This window comes from Lipotes vexillifer, unplaced genomic scaffold (assembly GCF_000442215.2).
Source record: "Lipotes vexillifer unplaced genomic scaffold, Lipotes_vexillifer_v1.1 scaffold426, whole genome shotgun sequence".
Classification (NCBI taxonomy): Eukaryota; Metazoa; Chordata; class Mammalia; order Artiodactyla; family Lipotidae; genus Lipotes; species Lipotes vexillifer.
In genome coordinates, this window is record NW_006779491.1 from 457,823 (window position 1) to 476,239 (window position 18,417).

The window sequence follows — 18,417 nt, forward strand, 5'->3', positions numbered from 1 at the left end:
AGCACAACAATTATACCTAGCAAATTACTAAGTACAAGGGAGGTATTTAAATAGTTGTCACTCAATGCTAATGACAAGTTTCTATTCTAGTATAAAGATGATTACTGAGAGGTAGAGTGGTGGTTAAGGGTGCAGGCTCCGGAGCCAGGTTGCCTGTATTTGTATTCTGATCCCGTCACTTACTAGCTGGTCTAGAAAGCTGGTACTGCCTCCCAAGCCAAAGTCTATAAAATGCAAGTAGTGACAGTACCTACCTCAGACGGTGATTTTGAGAATTAAATGAGTTTAAACATGTAAACTCAGGCACAGGATCTAGACAATGAGAAGCTGTTGATAAATGTTTCTAGAATGATTACGTGGCTAAGTGATTCCTAAGATTTTTTTCTCTCATTTAAAAATTCTCTGATTCTTCATGGATGATACTCTCTCCAGCCTCCTCCTGCAGCCACTGAGGACGCCAGCCTCTCCCTGGCTCCACAGGCTCACCCGCTGGCTGTAGCCATGGCTGTGCTGGCTCTGGGCAGCTCTCTGATCTTCACAGGCAACACATCTACCCTGGTCCCTTACTCCGTTATCAATTTTTATTTAATTAAAAAAATATATTTATTTATTTTATTTTTGGCTGCGTCGGGTCTTAGTTGCGGCACTTGGGATCTGCGGTGTGTGGGCCCTTCCTTGCGGCGCGTGGGCTCCAGACTGCGCAGGCTCAGTAGTTGTGGCACGCGGGCTTAGTTGCCCCGCGGCATGTGGGATCTTAGTTCCCCAACCAGGGATCGAACCCGCGTCCCCTGCATTGGAAGGCAGATTCTTAACCACTGGACCACCAGGGAAGTCCCCCAGTTACCAATTTTTAAATTTTACTCCAGGCATCTTTCATTTGTTTGACAGGAATTCCATTTGATTCCATCAAATCACAACATCTCACAAATATAGTCCTCTTCCTACAGGTGTTCTAAGATGTCACATGGAACAGAAATGCTTTGCTTCGCAGGGCTCAAGAGAAATGTGCTCAGACCAGAAAGAAGGCTTTGTGAAGGAGGGAATGTCAACAGGGAGGGAGATATCACAGCATCTGCTTCTCCGGGCCAGTTGTGCAGTGGTTTCTTCTTTCCTGAGTCAGCCATTTTTGTGCGGTGGTTCTCTGCCCTTTTCCTATTCCAATACATTCCCGCTCATGACAGTGGAGTCTCCAGGGGTGGGCAGGTGTAGGGAAGAAAAATCCTTATGTTCACCTAAGGGCGAGTATTGGAGTCAGGATGGTTATAGTTTAGAAATGTCCTCACCTCCCATTCTGATAGGCTCTAGAGGGATATGTGACCTCCTCCCTACAATGCTGGTAATATAAGACTAACACAGGAAATAAGCAAAAAAACAAAACCAAAAACAAATTATGTTATGCTGAAGCTGATTGTATTGCTATCTGGAGGCTGGAGCAGTAACTAGAGCAGTAATAAGAAATGGGACTTAAGACAGCTGAGCCCTTAATAGCGCTGGGATTTCCCAGGGAGACGGGAGAGGGATTTGGTTTCTGGGCATCTGGAAGAAGCAGAAAGCAGAGTGTAAGGAGACAGGGAAGAGGTATACTGTTCACAAGGGGGTGGTAAGGCTACATTGCAGAGACAGAATAGTTTAGATGTAATGTGTGAGGCATCGGAGAACCAAAGAAAGTTTCTGAACAAAAGAGTGACTTAAGACACAGTGCTGAACAAAGGATTGATGTGGCAGCAGTATTCATTTTCAGTTGAAGGGAACACAGCTAGGGGCGTGGAGCGGAAAGAAGGATACTAGAGTCAGACTTAGATACCACGTCACCACTGTGGCAGTAGCTGAGGGGCCTTGTGTACGTGGCTTGACCTGGCTGAGCCTCTATTTCTTCATCTGAAAATGATATGTTAGAAGTTTCTGTATGGGAGGATTAATCACTTACCAAATATTTTACTAGGTTCTTACAATGTGCCAGACATTCTGCTATGTGTCAGGGGTACAAAAATGGACAAGACAAGACATAGTTTCTGTCTTCCAGGAACTTACCATCTAGTATAAGAGATAGACAATTTAAGAAGTTAAGAAACATTAAAAACTGAAAAGTGTGATAAGGTGATATTGTGAATAAGGCAGGCAGGAAGGGGATCAGGGAAAGTCTTTCTGAGGAATTAGAATTTATGGAGACCAGAGAATTTTGAAGGAAACAGAAGAACAGGATTCTGAGACAAAAGGATGGTAGCAGGTCTCTCTGAAATAAATTATAGCAAAAACTTCACTAAGAAATTATGATGTATAGAGGGGAATATCTAAAATACAGCAACTGAAGAAACTGGTTTATCAGATCATTATCTGATAGGTCTTATTGCTTCTCAGAAATCACAGTAATGAAAACATGTAGACTACCAGTGCTTCACATTTAAAGCTTTTATTTTGAAAAATAAAATACAAAAGTCATCAAGTTGTAAATGTATGTGGTAATTCCTCAACTTCTCAGAAACAATACAATGAATTATTTAAATAATTAAGATATTTAATATTATCCACATCAATACATTTAAACAGGTACAAGTGTTCTACAAAACATTAGAACATGTACAGACAACCTATTCCAAGATGAAACTACCCAATTTTGCTTACAGAATCCCATCTTTAAACCCTCCCCTTGAAAACAGAGTTTGGAATCTGGTAAGAAAAGATGAGGACCAGAGCAGTTTTAAGAGAAAGCACACATCCTCTCTGGGCTCCTTCTCCACAGGGCCGCGCACGTAATCAAGAGCACTGTACTCGGGAAGAAGCAGGTCACTCGGGAGGGTGCGAATGTGTGCTGACATCCCACCCTCTCAGTGGGAGGAGACTGGCAAATGAGAAGGAGATTCGGGCCATGGTACATAAACTCCACTGATCTCAGCAGGGGACAGCCAGTCCTAGAAACAGGCAGTCCTAGAAACTTCTCTGCTGCTGAAAAGGCAGCAGTCTTCCCTAGGGCAAACAAACAGAATGTGTTACAGGTATGCAGTCAGTTTGCTCTCCCCTGCACGACACCGCCTCCTTTCCAGCTGTGGGCCTGGCACAAGCCAGGTAGACAGGTAGGGGGATGGACCATTATGAGAACAGCTGCCTCAGAAGGACTACCAGAGAGGCACACTCTCCCTCAGTCTGGGATGCTTTTAGATGCCTGCCAGTAGCTTCGATGTAAAACACAAAAGGATGGCAGCCAAAGCAAGGGCTGTTCCTGCCCATTTCTAAATGACTGCAACTGTCATCTGCAATTGAAGCTACTGCAGGGGCACTGACAGGGATGTCAAATGTCCAGTGGTCGAACATGCTGACTCAGTATGAAAAAGTGGATACTGAGATTCTTTAAAGGAAGCTTTAGGAAACACAGTGACTGTCGTTCATATGCCAAAGGGATCCGAAAGACTGATTTGTCTTGAGATGCTTTGATGTCTTCTAGCTTCTCCCGAGTCCTTCTCTCATTGCACGTGGGCACCTACAAGCCTCGATAAGCAAACAAGGATGAAATGCTGCTGTGTAGGCTACTCAAGGCTGGAGTCCACTGACCCTGCATTCTGTCTTGTAAAACAGCTGGTCAGTAATGAATCCCTGTATGCATGTTTCCAGGAGGGAATTTATCTATACTTTTTTTTTTTTTTTCCGGTACGTGGGCCTCTCACTGCTGTGGCCTCTCCCGTCGCGAAGCACAGGCTCCGGACGCGCAGGCCCAGCGGCCATGGCCCATGTGCCCAGCCGCTCCGCGGCATGCAGGATCCTCCTGGACCGGGGCACGAACCCACGTCCCCTGAATCGGCAGGCGGACTCTCAACCACTGCACCACCAGGGAAGCCCTATCTATACTTTTGAAAGTATTTTTGAATAAACAAAATTATCCAAGGCCTGATAACGGCTGTTATACCTGTATGCCCATCGAGTTGAAGTCTACATTTAGCATTTGCTTCTTAGCAAAAAAGGCAATCATAATTCCTAAAACCTATGAACATTAACTCACTGCCATCCGTGATTTTGACATGGCATAGCAGCATTCATGTGTTTTTTCTATCTATAATCTATTAGCACACAGCAAGTCATAAAAACCTCTTATTCAAATCAAATTATTCAATCTCAATTTTCTCAACAGTAGAAGAGGAATAATATCACCTACTTGCCAGAGTGGTTTGAAACTTGAATGAAATCATTCATATATGTATATATATGAATAATATATATATTTATTATAGATATCATATAATATATCCTATATCATATATATACTATATATATATATATGATGCTTGGTATTTTACACTTGGTATGGAGTACACACTCAATGCATGGTTATTATATAAAATAAAAATAAAACAGCAAACAAAACTATAAGAAAAAACAGATTTTATTTTTTACTTTTTTATAATAGGTTTTCTTTTTACTTTTTATTTATTTTAGTATTTTATTTTATTTTACTTTATTTAATTTTTTCCCCACACTGCACGGCTGTGGAACCTTACTTCCTCGACCAGGGATCAAACCCTGTCCCCTGTAGTGGAAGCATGGAGCCCTAACCCCTTGGCTGCTAGGGAATTCCCAGGAAAAATCATATTTTAAAGAAAGCTTTTCAAGTTCCAAATGATCTAAGACATAACCAAAATATTCAGAGCAAAACAGAATCTTAAGGAAGTGTGGGATAGGGGTGTGAGGGCTGAGCAGCCATGTCAGGAGGTCTAGGTTCAGAAACCAGCTTTGCCACTAATTGGCTGGTATCCCTGGACATGTACCTGATGACTACTCAGATAGAAAGGGCTGATAAGTCCTGCTCCACACTGTAGCCTTTAACTACAGTGAGACAACATAGGTTACAAACATTAAGACAGCATAATGCATTAACATCAGCAAGGCTGAAAAATCAACCAGGCAACTCCCGAAAATATTAGCGCAAAAACATCTGCACATCCAGCATACAGAGGAAGCAGTCAGGAGACAGTGCTCTTTAGCCTTGGGTTTTTCCGACCTATGATGTGACCTTGACAAATCCTCTCTCTAGGATCAGTTTCCTTAACAGTAAACAGGTGGTTGAGGTTGATGGTCTTCAGGTTTCTTTCAGCTAAAATATTTTATCATTTTAAACCCCTCCTCATACTGAAAATAATAACTAACACTGAGTGCTTACTATGTGCCAGGCTTCTGGCAGACATTATCATGGTTAATTCTACCACTCTCTTATTAACATCGTCCTCATTTTACAGATGCAGAAACTAAGACACAGAGAAGTTAAGTAACTTGCTCAATGCCACACAGAGCCGAGATTCCAAAGCAGGTGAACTGACCCCAGGGCTGTGCCCTCCACCTGCCGCGCTGCCTCCCAAGAGCCTAAGCAGTGAAACCCAAAGACCCAGCAATGTCCCCAACCTCACCTCAAGTATGCAAGAGGTTCCTGGCTCTGTTATTCCACTTGCTCAGTCTGTGGAAGGAAGCAAAAGATGTTTTAACGTTGGTTAGCATGAGAAGTGACTGCTCTTGTCAAAATATCAGGTGTAGCTTGCAGGCTGTGATCAGAGACTTTCTAATGAATTCCATCTGCTACTGTTGTATAATAAAGAAGATGACTGGCCTTTGGCTCTCGTTCCTGGTAGGGAGACTCTAAATCCTTGGAATTTTCCAGGTAACAGGAGCGTCTTTGTTATTCATGAGCCCCTTAGATCATACCTGAGTTTCTGCTAAGAGATGAGATGACTCAGGTTGAGGGCTGGTCACCAGGAAGACCAACCTGTGATTTGAGGATTGGGGCTCTGAGCCAGCCCAGCTTCTGGGAAGGGGACGATGACTGGGGATTGAGTTCAATTCCATGCCAATGAGTCAATCAATCATGCTTATGTACTTAGACTTCAGTAAACACTCTGGATGCTGAAGTTCAGGGGAGAGTCCTGGTTGGTGAACACAATGATGTGCTCTGAGGGAGAAGCACACTGATTCCGCAGTGAATCAGAACTCACAGAAACTCTTGAGTCTGAGACTCTCCCAGACCTTGTCCTATGTGTCTCTTCATTTGGTTGGTCTTGAATTGTTTCCTTTATAACAAAACTATAATTTTCTTTTTGGCCACACCATGTGGCTTGCGGGATCTTAGTTCCCCCAGCAGTGATCGAATCCGGGCCCCCGGCAATGGAAGTGCAGAGTCCTAACCACTGGACGCCAGGGAATTCCCAAGACTATAATCTTAAGTATAGCACTTTCCTGAGTTCTGTCAGAATTCTAGCTAAATGTAATCCTGAGAGTTCTGCGGGCTTCAGTTTTCTCATGTATTAGACGTTAAATCAAAGCCTTTTAAGGCTTTTTTCTAGTATGTGTGTGATACATTAAACGAAACTAACCAGAACGGGGCTTGAAGTGCCTATGTTAAGTCTTTTGCCCAATTTTTTGTTACCTTTTCCTTATTTATTTGTAGGAATTCTCTATACTGATGAATCTTTTGTTTCAAAAATTTCCCCCCCCTTAAGGTGTCCTTTTTTACTGTCTTTATGATGCTTTCTAATAAGTAAATGTTCTCAATTTTAATGTAGCCCAAATTATCCATTTTAAAATTAATGATCCATAAAAAGAAACAAAATTGAGTTATTTGTAGTGAGGTGCATGGACCTAGAGTCTGTCATACAGAGTGAAGTAAGTCAGAAAGAGAAAAACAAATACCGTATGCTAACACATATATATGGAATCTAAGAAAAAAAATGGTTATGAAGAACCTAGGGGCAGGACAGGAATAATGATGCAGATGTAGAGAATGGACTTGAGGACATGGGGAGGGGGAAGGGTAAGCTGTGACAAAGTGAGAGAGTGGCATGGACAGATATACACTACCAAATGTAAAACAGATAGCTAGTGGGAAGCAGCCGCATAACACAGGGAGATCAGCTCGGTGCTTTGTGACCACCTAGAGGGGTGGGATAGGGAGGGTGGAGATGCAAGAGGGAGGAGAAATGGGGATCTATGTATATGTATAGCTGATTCACTTTGTTATAAAGCAGAAACTAACACACCATTGTAAAGCAATTATACTCCAATAAAGATGTTTAAATAAATAAAATTAAATTAATGATCAGTATTTTTTAGAACTCACTTAAGTAATCCCTCTCTCTTAAGGTCATGAAGATATTCTCCTTTATTGCCTCCTAGAAACTTTATTATTTTGCCTTTCACATTTAGGCCTATAATCAACCTGGAAATGATTTTTATGTATGCTGTGAAGCAGGGGTGTCCCTTTAGTTTTAGTCTCAAATTCCATTTCTTGACTCCTTCAGACTTACTATGCAAAACAGCCTTTGGATTTGACATTTCTTCAAGACTCTCCCTCTTGGATTATTCTCTGGCTCCAGTTACCATAGCCTGTATGTGAGAGACAACTTGTTCACGAATCCATCCAGGTTTCTGGCACATCTTGCCCCTGTGCCCCTTTGTCTGCAAAAGTTGATCAGAGTCTTTTGGATAGATAAGGAGTTCCTCTGAGAAGATCTTTTTTTTTTCTCTGACTCTTGAGGCCTTATTTCAATTTCTCACACATAAAAGTAATTCAGTAGACATTTTTTAATAAATGAATGAATGGATGGATTAAAATTAAATATATGTTAATAAGCATATACCATGAAAGTAGCTTAAAATACTCAAGTAATATGTATCAGTTACTGATGGTTATTACGAGACAAGGATCTGAGAAGACAGAGCCTTCAATCCTGGTGTGAGACACAGCTGCTCTTACAGAGAAGCCCATGTACTCTAGGCTTGCTTTAGGCAACACGACTTCACACAATCTGCAAGGTTCCTCTCAACAACCCAGATCTGGAACACTTTTAGAAATTGAGTTCAGTGCTGGGTCTTCATTTCCTATTAACAAGCTAATCACTGATAGCAGCAGCCTGGAGGCAACTTGTGTTATCACCATGCTGGACAGGGAAGTCTTCTGCTGGACTCAGGCTGTAGTCATTGATTTCTTCCCACTACTACATAGGAATGGCAGGTGATGCGCTCACGCAGGACACTCTGGGCTACTCTAGGCCTGTCGGCTGTAACGTCACCTATTTCTCTTCAACTCGAGAAACAATATTGGAATCCAAGTAAGTGACAGTGTGACATTACAAGAAGAACTCTGGATCTGTTTTAATTAATTTTTTAAAAAGTAAAAGTTATAAACTTCAAACTCATACCATCCATTCCCAACTTGGGGGACTTAGCAGCTGAGGGCCAATGGCTGTGTGTATAATGTATTCACAAGTCTTCTAGGCTCCAAATGAGAAAAATGAAAAGGCCATGGATGTACATGTAATAAGAACAAAGGGTGGCTATACATTTTTATTTCAAGTTAGGTATCAGAAGCCTGGAGCAGATTCACCAAGGCAGGCTCCTTATATGTGGAATACTGTGTGGCTTGTGAGCGACCTCAAGCAATCAGATTTTAGTTATCAATAAAGTATTTCCCTACTCTTGGAAGACACTGAGCCCTCTGAAATTCAGACTGTGTTAAATGGTTAAATTTAACAAATCTGTTTAACACAGATTGTTAAAACCAACAGTTACCAGAAGCCAGTCTTGCTTTCTTTTTTCTGTTTTTTAACATCTTTATTGGAGTATAATTGCTTTACAATGGTGTGTTAGTTTCTGCTGTATAACAAAGTGAATCAGCTATACACATACATATATCCCCACATCTCCTCCCTCTGGCGTCTCCCTCCCACCCTCCCTATCCCACCCCTCTAGGTGGTCACAAAGCACCGAGCTGATATCCCTGCAGAAGCCAGTCTTTCTACCAGCAGCACATAGCATTATCTCTTTGAAAAGATTACTTCAATGCAAGAGCCCATCTATTATTGTATATCAAAAGGAGGAAGCAGACACAGTACCTGAGGTTTTCCTTTAAGAAATTCAGGTAGCTGAAATTCTCCTTTATAGACCTGGAAAAACAAAGCCAAGTATGAGTTTAAGGAAACAGGCACTGTCATCATCACTTTGGGACGCTTGCAAGGACTGATAGTGGATGGGTTCACTGCTTCATTTTTGGCAAGTTTTAGAACGGAAGGGAAGCCCGTCAGTTCAGAAGCAGCCTGAGTTGAGGACTGAGTGAAATCCCTATTCACTCTGACCCCACCTGCTCTACTTTTGCCTGGGTGCTCCCAACTTGTGGGCTGGCTGGGAGAGGGCGTAGAGTCTCTGAAGAAGAAAGAAAAGCACCCTAACATTCCAAGTTCCAATCATTTTAGCTGAGAGAGAAAGCAAGCCCAAGCCTTCTCTCTCCAGCAACCAACACAGAATTCACATAATTTAGGAATAGGCTCCTCCTGATTTCCTTCTGACATCTCCAACCTTACAACTCTGGATTTAATTCAGCTTTACTTTTCTCAATGTACCCAATATTCCCATAATAATTTGAATATTAGGTGGTTCTTAAAATGATATATACTTTTAACCTTGTAAAAGCTTATAATTAAAAACTGACTCTTTTCAACATACAAAATTATGTTTCTAATAGCAGCAATAATTAGGAAATAGTTTTTTAAAAGGTGTGTAAGATCTTTACATAGAAAACTACAAAATATTATTGAGAGAAATTAAAGACCAAATAAATAGAGAGACATACCACTTTCAGGGATTGTAACATTCAACATAGTAAAGCTGTCCATTCTCCTCAAAGGATTTCCAATAAAAATTCTAGCATGCTTTTTTGGGGTAGGGGTAGGGGTAATTTCAAGCTGATTGTAAAAGTTTTATGGAAATGCATAGGGCCAAGAATAATCAAGGTAATCTTGAAAAGAACAAAGTGGAAGGACTTATTCTATCATAATAGAATATTATACACCTATACATACAAAAAACACAGCTATAATCAAGACGGTAAGGTTTTGGCACGAGGACAGACAAATATATTAATGAAACAAAATGAAGAGTCCAGAAACAGACCCCCATTTAGAGATAACTGGTTTATGACAAAGGTGGCACTGCAGAGCAGTACAGTTAGAGCGAATAAATAAATGTGTTTATCTATATAATGATATAGCATATACTGCAATTTTAAAAATGAACTACTACTAAACCAACAACGTAGATGAATCCCAACACATAATGATGAGGAGAAACAAGCCAGATCTCCAAAAATAATATACTATTGACACATGTCTCCATTTAAAACTTTTAAAGCTCAAAAATAGGCAAAGCAACTCTGATGTTAGAAATCGGGATACTGCTTACTCTGGGGAGGAGCAGGGTGGTGGTGATTGGCAGGGGGATGAGAGAGGCTTCCAGCGTGCTGGTAATTTTCTGTCTTGATATGGGTAGCGATTATAAAGATGTGTTCATTTTGTGATCATTTATTGAGCTATGACTTGGATACTTCATGTATGTTATACTTCAATAAGAAAACAAGCCAGTAGCTTAGGAATTTACTACTCTCGCTCTGTCTTGCTCTCTCTTTCACACACACATACACACACACTTTAAGTGCAAAGATGTTTGTTTCAACACTGTCAACAGCAGAAAAAAGCTGGGAACTATTCATGTCAATCAAGAGTGAAGAAAGTCTCCATCAGCTACAGTTTGATAACTGCTGGACTCGAGAAACTACAGGAAGAAACTATGGATTGTCAGTGGGAAGAGAGTCACTGGGTAGCCCCTCAGAGCACAAAGAAATCTTCTAAATGGTGAATACTAAAGCCTACAAACCTAAAGGATTTTTACTTGGTTATAAGATGACTGATCCACTTCTAAAAGTAGCAGTATTACTTCTGAGATTGAGAAAATGAATGTACTGTTTTCCTGTCTCTTTCTCTGCAATTTCTAAAACCTGGTCTATTCTTTAGGGTCACTGCTACAGTTCTAGGAAGGCTAAATTAAAGCAGAGAGAAGAGGCTTATGCATAAGATATTTCTTTAGATATGCATCACACTGGAAGCTGAGGTGAGTGCAGGATAACAACAATGCAGCTGCTAGGAGTGCCCCGAAACCTTCATAACCTCAGAGTCCCAGGTCACTAGAGGGTTGGCCTAACTGCTCCCTGAAGAATCTGCATGTCAGAATCCTGTTTGCTTTACCCCAGCACCACAGTCCAGAGATTGTTCCAGCTTTCTTCATTTCCCCCCAGTTTTACTGAGATATAATTAACATATAACACTGTATTACTGTTCCAGCTTTCTGATGTAGGAAGTGTGTGTGTATCATGTTAACACTGACTTCCACTGGGCCTGTCTCTACTATCTGTGGGACAAGCAGACACTATATCCAAAGCAGGGGCTCAGGCCATTAGAATAGGTTTTTTGTTTTTTGCTTTTTACCAGCTTCTCAAGTGTCTCTCCTTCTCCCTCTATTCAGGGAACTGAGTCCCAACCCCGACCCTCCAAGTCTCTAGGCATAAGCTGCTCAGGCCTAGGGCCCTGTGCCTTGGCTCCTTTACTGAACCAGAACAAGTTTGTTTGCCCCCGTGCCTCTTTCAGTGTTAGTGGGTTTGGTCCCTAAGAAACTTTTCTTATATTCCTCACATCGTCTCAGAAACCAACTCTCCTCTCTCTTAGCTATAGCCTCTACTGCTAGAATTCAAGCCTAAGGTTCAGCGCAAGCCCACGGGGTCATACAGCTAGTCAGTGGCAGAGTGAGGCTCAGCACTCTCCCATTGTACCACGCTCTTTGCATTTTACTACTATTAGCAAATCTGACTGTTCAATTTTCCCTTCTCTTTTTGGTTTGTTGTAAGGCATGACAGAAAATACGAGTGGGAACATTACATATTATAAGTGTCTTCCAGAAATCAACAGTTCCAGAGAGGTAAGGCTTATATGAAAGGGGGGAAAAAACCCAAACCTTAAATATGTGATGTTACAAATGTAATAAAAAAAAGGGGGGGGGCGGTTCAGGATAAGACATCAGACAAAAGGCTCAATCAAAAAATAAGTGGGAAGCTGTCTCCTCTCATTATCCTTTAGGGAAAAAATGCTTCAAAAGTTAGGAACTACAGTACTGACAAAAAGAACACTTTCTACTGACAAAGCAGTTCCTATTTAGTGCAGGAAACCAAGTACGGCAAAGTTAGGAGTGGAATTTCCTCTGGCTAAAGGAACAGTGTTTCTGGACATACTAATCTCTGGTACTAATGAACTGAGGATTTTGCTAGACAGAAATGAGCTAGGCAGTCAGAATCCAAATGCTCCTACAGAGCCCTCCCACCTCAAGCACTGAAGAACAACAAAAGTAGGCTTCTGATTTAGAGGGTGCATTGGCAATAAAAATAATATGAACAGCAGCTAAACTTTATTATTTTCTCTGCATCAGGTTAGTGTTGAGCATGCGTTTCACATTTATCACCTTATCGAATCCCACAATCTCCTGAGGGAGGTATTATTCTCTTTTTACAGATGAAGCAACTGAGGCACAGAGAAATTTATTTGTCCAGTGTAGTGAAATGGGAGGCTACTAAGTACCATGATGGGGCTTAGATTTTAAAAGGGTCATCCTAATTGCTCTGTTTAGACTGTAAAGGGCCAAGGACAGAAGTGCGGAGGCAACAGCAGTAATCCAGACAAGACAGGATGACAAGGAGGCAGTGGTGGAGGTGGTGAGAAGTGGTACGTTTGTGGATTTTCTTTTCCTAATCATGTCCAGATTTCCTAACAGACTGGATGTGGAATGTGAGAGAGCAAAGGGGAGTCAAGGATGACTCCAAGCTTTTTGGCCTAAGCAACTACCAACTGGAAATATGAAGTTGCCATCAACTCAATTGGGAAAGGTCCTGGATAGAGCAGATTTTCAGGGGTTCAATTTCAGAAATGTTAAGCTTCAGTTGTCTATTAGACAATAAATGAAAATGTCAAGTAGCCAGTTAGATATACAAATCTAGGGTTCATGGAAGAGGTCTGGGCTGGGATCTATAAATTTGAGAATCATCAACTTATAGATGGTATTTAAAACTTGATACCTGATGAGATAACCCAGGTGCTCAGGGTAGAGAGAGAAGAGCAGAGGACTTAAGACTGAGATATGGGGGCATTCTAACATTAAGAGGTCAGGGAGAAAAGGAAGAATCAGCAAAGAAGACTGAGAAGAGGCCACCAATGACACAGAAGGAAAAATTTAAAAAGTGGTGTCTAGAAGCCAGGTGAAGGAAATATATCAAGGAGGGAGTAATCAATTGTATCAAAAGAGGCTGGGAGACAAGATGATAACTGACCATTGGCTAAGCAATGTGAAGGTCACTGTGACCTTGACAAGAACAAATTAAGTAGGATGGTAGTTGTGAAATTCTGAATGGAGTGAATGTAAGAAAAAATAGAGGGAGTGGAACTGGAGACAGGAGTACAGACAACGAGCTTTTAAGTAAAGGGAAGCAAAGAAATGGAATGGCAGTGGCAGGGCACCTGGCATAAGTGTAGGGTGTGTGTTTGTGTGCATGTGTGTGTGTGTGTGTGTGTGTGTGTTAAGATAGAAGAATTAAAGGCATATTTGTTTGTTGATGGGAAAGATTCTGCTGGAATGCAAAATGTGATAATATAGGAAACAAGGAGATGGGCTTGGGTACACTGGGGAGGAAACGCCTTTGGATAGGAACACGTTCAGACGTTCGCTTCTGTTACACAGACTTTCTATTATGACAGATGAGGATATTAGGTCGTAATACTTCCCTTCCTCTCGTCTCTCAAAAATTACACAATAATTTTTGTTTAAAGCCACATTCTGTAAGTTTTCATTATTATGACAATATAAACATCACAGTTACATTTTCTTACACAATTTGTGTTGTTTTAGCTAGAGTTAATAATTGTCTCATATACTTTTTAAATAATAGACTTTATTTGTAGAGCAGATTTAGGTTTACAGAAAAATTGAGTTGAAAGCAGAGTCCCCATATACTTCCTCTCCCTCTCCTACAGTTTTCCCCAATTATTAACATCCTGCGTTACTGTAGTACATTTGTTACAATTAACAAACCAGCACAGATATACTGTTATTAACTGAAGTTTTAGTTTGCACTAGGGTTCACTCTCTGTGTTGTACTTTCTATGGGTTTTGACACATGTATCCACCATTACAGTAGCACACAGAATAGTTCCACTAGCATAAAAATCCCCTGTGCTCCATCTATTTAGCCCTCCCTACCTTCCCCCAATCTTTTTACTATCTCCATAGAGTTGGAATCATACAGTATGCAGCCTTTTGATTGGCTTCTTTCACTTAGTAATATGCACTTAAGGTTCCTCTATGTCTTTTTGCAACTTGATAACTCACTTCTTTTATTCATCGAATAATGTTCCATTGCCTGGATATTTATTTACCCATTCACCTACTGAAGGACATCTTGGTGGCTTACAAATTACAAGTTGTAGCGATTATGAACAAAACTGCTGTAAACATCTGTGTACAGGTTTTGTGTGAACATAAGTTTTCAACTCATTTGGGTAAATACCAAGGAATGTGACTGCTGGATTACAAGGTAAGTGTATGTTTAATTTTATAAGAAACTGCCAAGCTGTCTTCCAAGTGGCTGTACCATTTTGCATTCCTACCAGCAATGTATGAGGTTTCTGTTACTCCACATCCTCACAATGATATGGTGGTGTCTGTGTTTTGAATTTTGGCCATTCTACTAGGTGTGTAGCAGTATCTCGTTGCTTTAATTTGGATTTTCCTAATGACATACAATGTTGAGCACCCTTTCATATGCTTAGTTGTCACTGGTGTATTTTCCTTCAGCAAGGTGTGTCTATTCAGATCTTTTGCCAATTTTCCCTTTCTTTCTTTTTTTTTTTTTTTTTTTTTTTTTTTTCCAAAATTGAGGTATATCCCCATGGGGGCCCGGTGCACAGTGGCTGCAAACAGCAGCCTCCTCAGTAGTGTATGCAGCCTGTTGCCTGTATGGGTTGCCCTGAGGGACCTTGGAGACAGCCTTTTCCAGTGGACATAACGACTGGCATGCTGTCCCCACTCTAGGCTCCAGACGGGTGTGCGCGGTGCCTTTGGAAAGCCCCAGGGCATAGTGGCCAGGGTCCACATAGGCTAAGTCATAATGTCCATCTGCACCAAGCTGCAGAGCAAGGAGCATGTGCTTAAGGCCCTCTGCAGGGCCAAGTTCAAGTTCCCTGGCTGCCAGAAGATCCACATCTCCAAGTGGGGATTCACTAAGTTTAATGCAGATGAATTTGAGAACACGGTGCCAGAAAAGCAGCTCATCCCAGAAGGCTGTGGAGTCAAATACATCCCTAATCGTGGCCCCTGGACGAATGGCGGGCCCTGCCCACGTGACAGCCTTGGCACTGTCCCCTCCTTACTCATGGCCACCAATAAATCCTACTTTCCTATCCAAAAAAAAAAAATTGAGGTATAGTTGATTTACAATATTACATAAGTTGATTTACAACATTACATAAGTTTCAGGTGTACAACACAGTGATTCATAATTTTTAAAAATTATACTCCATTTATAGTTATTACAAAATGTTGGCTATATTCCCTGTGGTGTACAATGTATCTTTGTAACTTATTTATTTTACAATAGTAGTTTGTACCTTTTAATCCCTTACCTCTATCTTGACCCGCCCCCCTTCCCTCTCCCCACTGGTAAGCACTAGTTTGTTTTCCATATCTGTGAGTCTGTTTCTTTTCGTTATATTCTCTAGCTTGCTTTATTTTTTTTGGTCCCACGTATAAGTGATAATATACAGTATTTGTCTTTTTGCATGTCTGAAAATGTCTTTATCTTATCCTAACACCTGGCTGAAAGTTCATCTGGTTATATAATTCTAGAATATAGTAATTTTCTCTCTGAAATTATGGCATTTGCTCCATTGTCTTCTATTTTCCCATGTTTCTGTTGACAAGGCTGATATCATTCTAATTCCTGGTCCTTTGTATGTGACCTTTGTTTTCATTCTGCAAGATTTAAGAATTTTCTCTATCCCTGGTGGTTCTATAATTTTATGATAAGGTGCCTCGATGAGGCTCATTTTCTTCACTCATCGGTACTAGAGATGCATGTCCTTCTGTTCTTGGGAATATCCTTAAATTATTACTTTGATAATTTCCCACTCATCATTTTCTCTATTTTTCTTGAACTCCGATTAGTCAAATGTTAGACCACTTGAATTAAGCCTCTAATTTTTTTTTCCTCTCCAAGTCATCTCTTGGTCTTTTTGTTCTACGTTGTTTTTTTTAAAAAATAAATTTATTTATTTATTTATTTATGGCTGCATTGGGTCTTCGTTGCTGTGTGTGGGTTTTCTCTGGTTGTGTCGAGCGGGGGCTACTCTTTGTTGCGGTGCGCAGGCTTTTCATTGCAGTGGCTTCTCTTGTTGCGGAGCACGGGCTCTAGGTGCGTGGGCTTCAGGAGTTGCAGCAGGCGGGCCCAGCAGTTGTGGCTCGCGGGCTCTAGAGCACAGGCTCAGTTGTTGTAGTGCATGGGCTTAGCTGCTCCACGGCATCTGGGATCTTCCTGGAATAGGGCTCGAACCCGTGTCCCCTGCATTGGCAGGCGGATTCTTAACCACTGCGCCACCAGGGAAGTCCCTGTTCTACTTTTTAAGAACGTTAATTATAGTTCATTTACGTTTCTTTTGCTTTTTACATTTTGTTTCCTCTGAGGTTCTTTTTTATCTTTCTTTTAGTCTCTTTCATGTTAGAGATGTTCTACAAACATCCAGTGAGTCTTGGCTATGAAGCAGAGTTCCGTTTATGAGGGCTGAGTCTAATTGCAGGTATACTTCCTCGGCCAGCTTTTATTTGGTCAGGGTTCTCCATGTATCATGTTTGTAGGCTTTTTTTGGGGCGTAGTTAAGAACGTAGAGAAAGCACCACAATCTCTTACCTTGGTACCAGCATTCTTCAGCTGGGTAGAGGTAGAGAATTGAGGCATCATCTAATGATAATTTATTTTTTCAGAAAGCAGACTTTCACTTAATGCTCTGGTTTTCAGTTTGGAGCCCTAACTCTATTCCTAACGTCCCTCTTTTCCCTCTAAGAGAATGTACTTCTTCCGCGAGGGGAGGGGAAGGGTGGTGATCTGGAAGTCTAACTGCTCTATACAGACTTTTGATCTCTCTCTTTTTAGTATCAGACCTCATCCCCCTCCCCTAATACCTGACGTTTCCAAATCCCTGAACTTTTGTAGGGTTCAGGGTGAACTGGCTTGTTCTTGCTCCTCTGCTTGCTTGCATCCCCCTTTTTTCAGGCATATAAATTCAGCTATCTTCCACTCTGCTAAGTCATTTACTATTCCTACAACAGCTTTCCATCTTCATATATTATGTTTTAGCGGTGACAGACGGGTTTGGGGCCTCTAGTTTGGTGGTCTCTGCAAAGCTGGAGATAGAAAAGGAGAAGAAGAGGTGCTAAAATTAAAGGACCCAATAGTACTTAGTTTTAAAGAAACATGTGGTGTGGGTGTACTCATAGTATGTATGTTCTCTGAGGTCCATGTGAGCAACGTGTGGCTGAAAGCTTTGCAGAAGCTGGAAACCACTATTTATAAGACTGCTAAGTAAAGGAACACACTACTACTGGAAAAGGAATTCTATGTTATGCAGAGAAAAAAGATAAGAAGGAGAGATGTGTACTTCCCATAAACTTTAGCTGTATTGTTAACTATGCGCAAGACCCTGGAGCTGAGGGAAAAGGACTAAGGGTTTTTTTTTTAACCACTCCCTTCCAAGCTCTAACATTTTGCGATTCTGAAAGAAGTTTCTCAAAGCCTGAATACCACAAGGAATACTTTCTCAGTTCCACCCTTGCCCCCTCGAGCAGGCCTCCTGGTCTGTGTCTAACAATTTATAAAGATTACCACACTGCTCTTGATCTTCTCACAGAGCAAAACACTAAACAAGGTCTAAAAGAAATGCATATAAAAATGTGAGGGCTTCCCTGGTGGCGCAGTGGTTGAGAGTCCGCCTGCCGATGCAGGGGACACGGGTTCGTGCCCTGGTCTGGGAGGATCCCATATGCCACGGAGCGGCTGGGCCCGTGAGCCACGGCCACTGAGCCTGCGCGTCCGGAGCCTGTGCTCCGCAACGGGAGAGGCCACAACAGTGAGAGGCCTGCATACCGCAAAAAAAAAAAAAGTGAGCTCCGCATATTTAACCCTGCCTTATAGCTTTTACTTGTGACAGTGATAGCACACTTCCATTTGAGAGGCTTTGGCTGGTGACGTATACCATTTCAAAAGAAATAACTTAAATAGAAAAGTAAATTGTATTTGCTGTTTTGGGTTTATAGACTAAAGTCAGATTCAAATTTCTGGAGTGAGGTATAATTAGCTCTGTTATAAGCAAAGCCTTCAATCGTGGAATTACCTAGACTACAGAGCTAGAGAAGGGAGGAGAATTTATCTAAGCTGCCTGTGAAGTTTCAAAAACCCAAGAAAGAAGGGGTTCTGAATACTCGCTGAGCAAGCAATACATCATTCTTTTTTTTTTTTTTTTTTTTTTTTGG

The 18,417-nt window shown here is 41.3% G+C and overlaps 1 protein-coding gene across 1 annotated transcript in view; it reads right to left on the bottom strand.

Moving 5' to 3' along the window:
- Positions 1 to 2,385: 2,385 nt before the first annotated feature.
- Positions 2,386 to 18,417, bottom strand: part of TPST1 (tyrosylprotein sulfotransferase 1) — a 114,850-nt gene continuing 98,818 nt past the window's right edge. The window contains exons 4-6 of the mRNA XM_007452649.1: positions 8,865 to 8,915; positions 5,391 to 5,437; positions 2,386 to 2,964 (exon numbers count right to left, since the gene is read on the bottom strand). Coding sequence (XP_007452711.1) covers positions 5,420 to 5,437; positions 8,865 to 8,915 — 69 coding nt within the window. The 3' untranslated portion in view covers positions 2,386 to 2,964; positions 5,391 to 5,419. The remainder of the gene's footprint in view (positions 2,965 to 5,390; positions 5,438 to 8,864; positions 8,916 to 18,417) is intronic.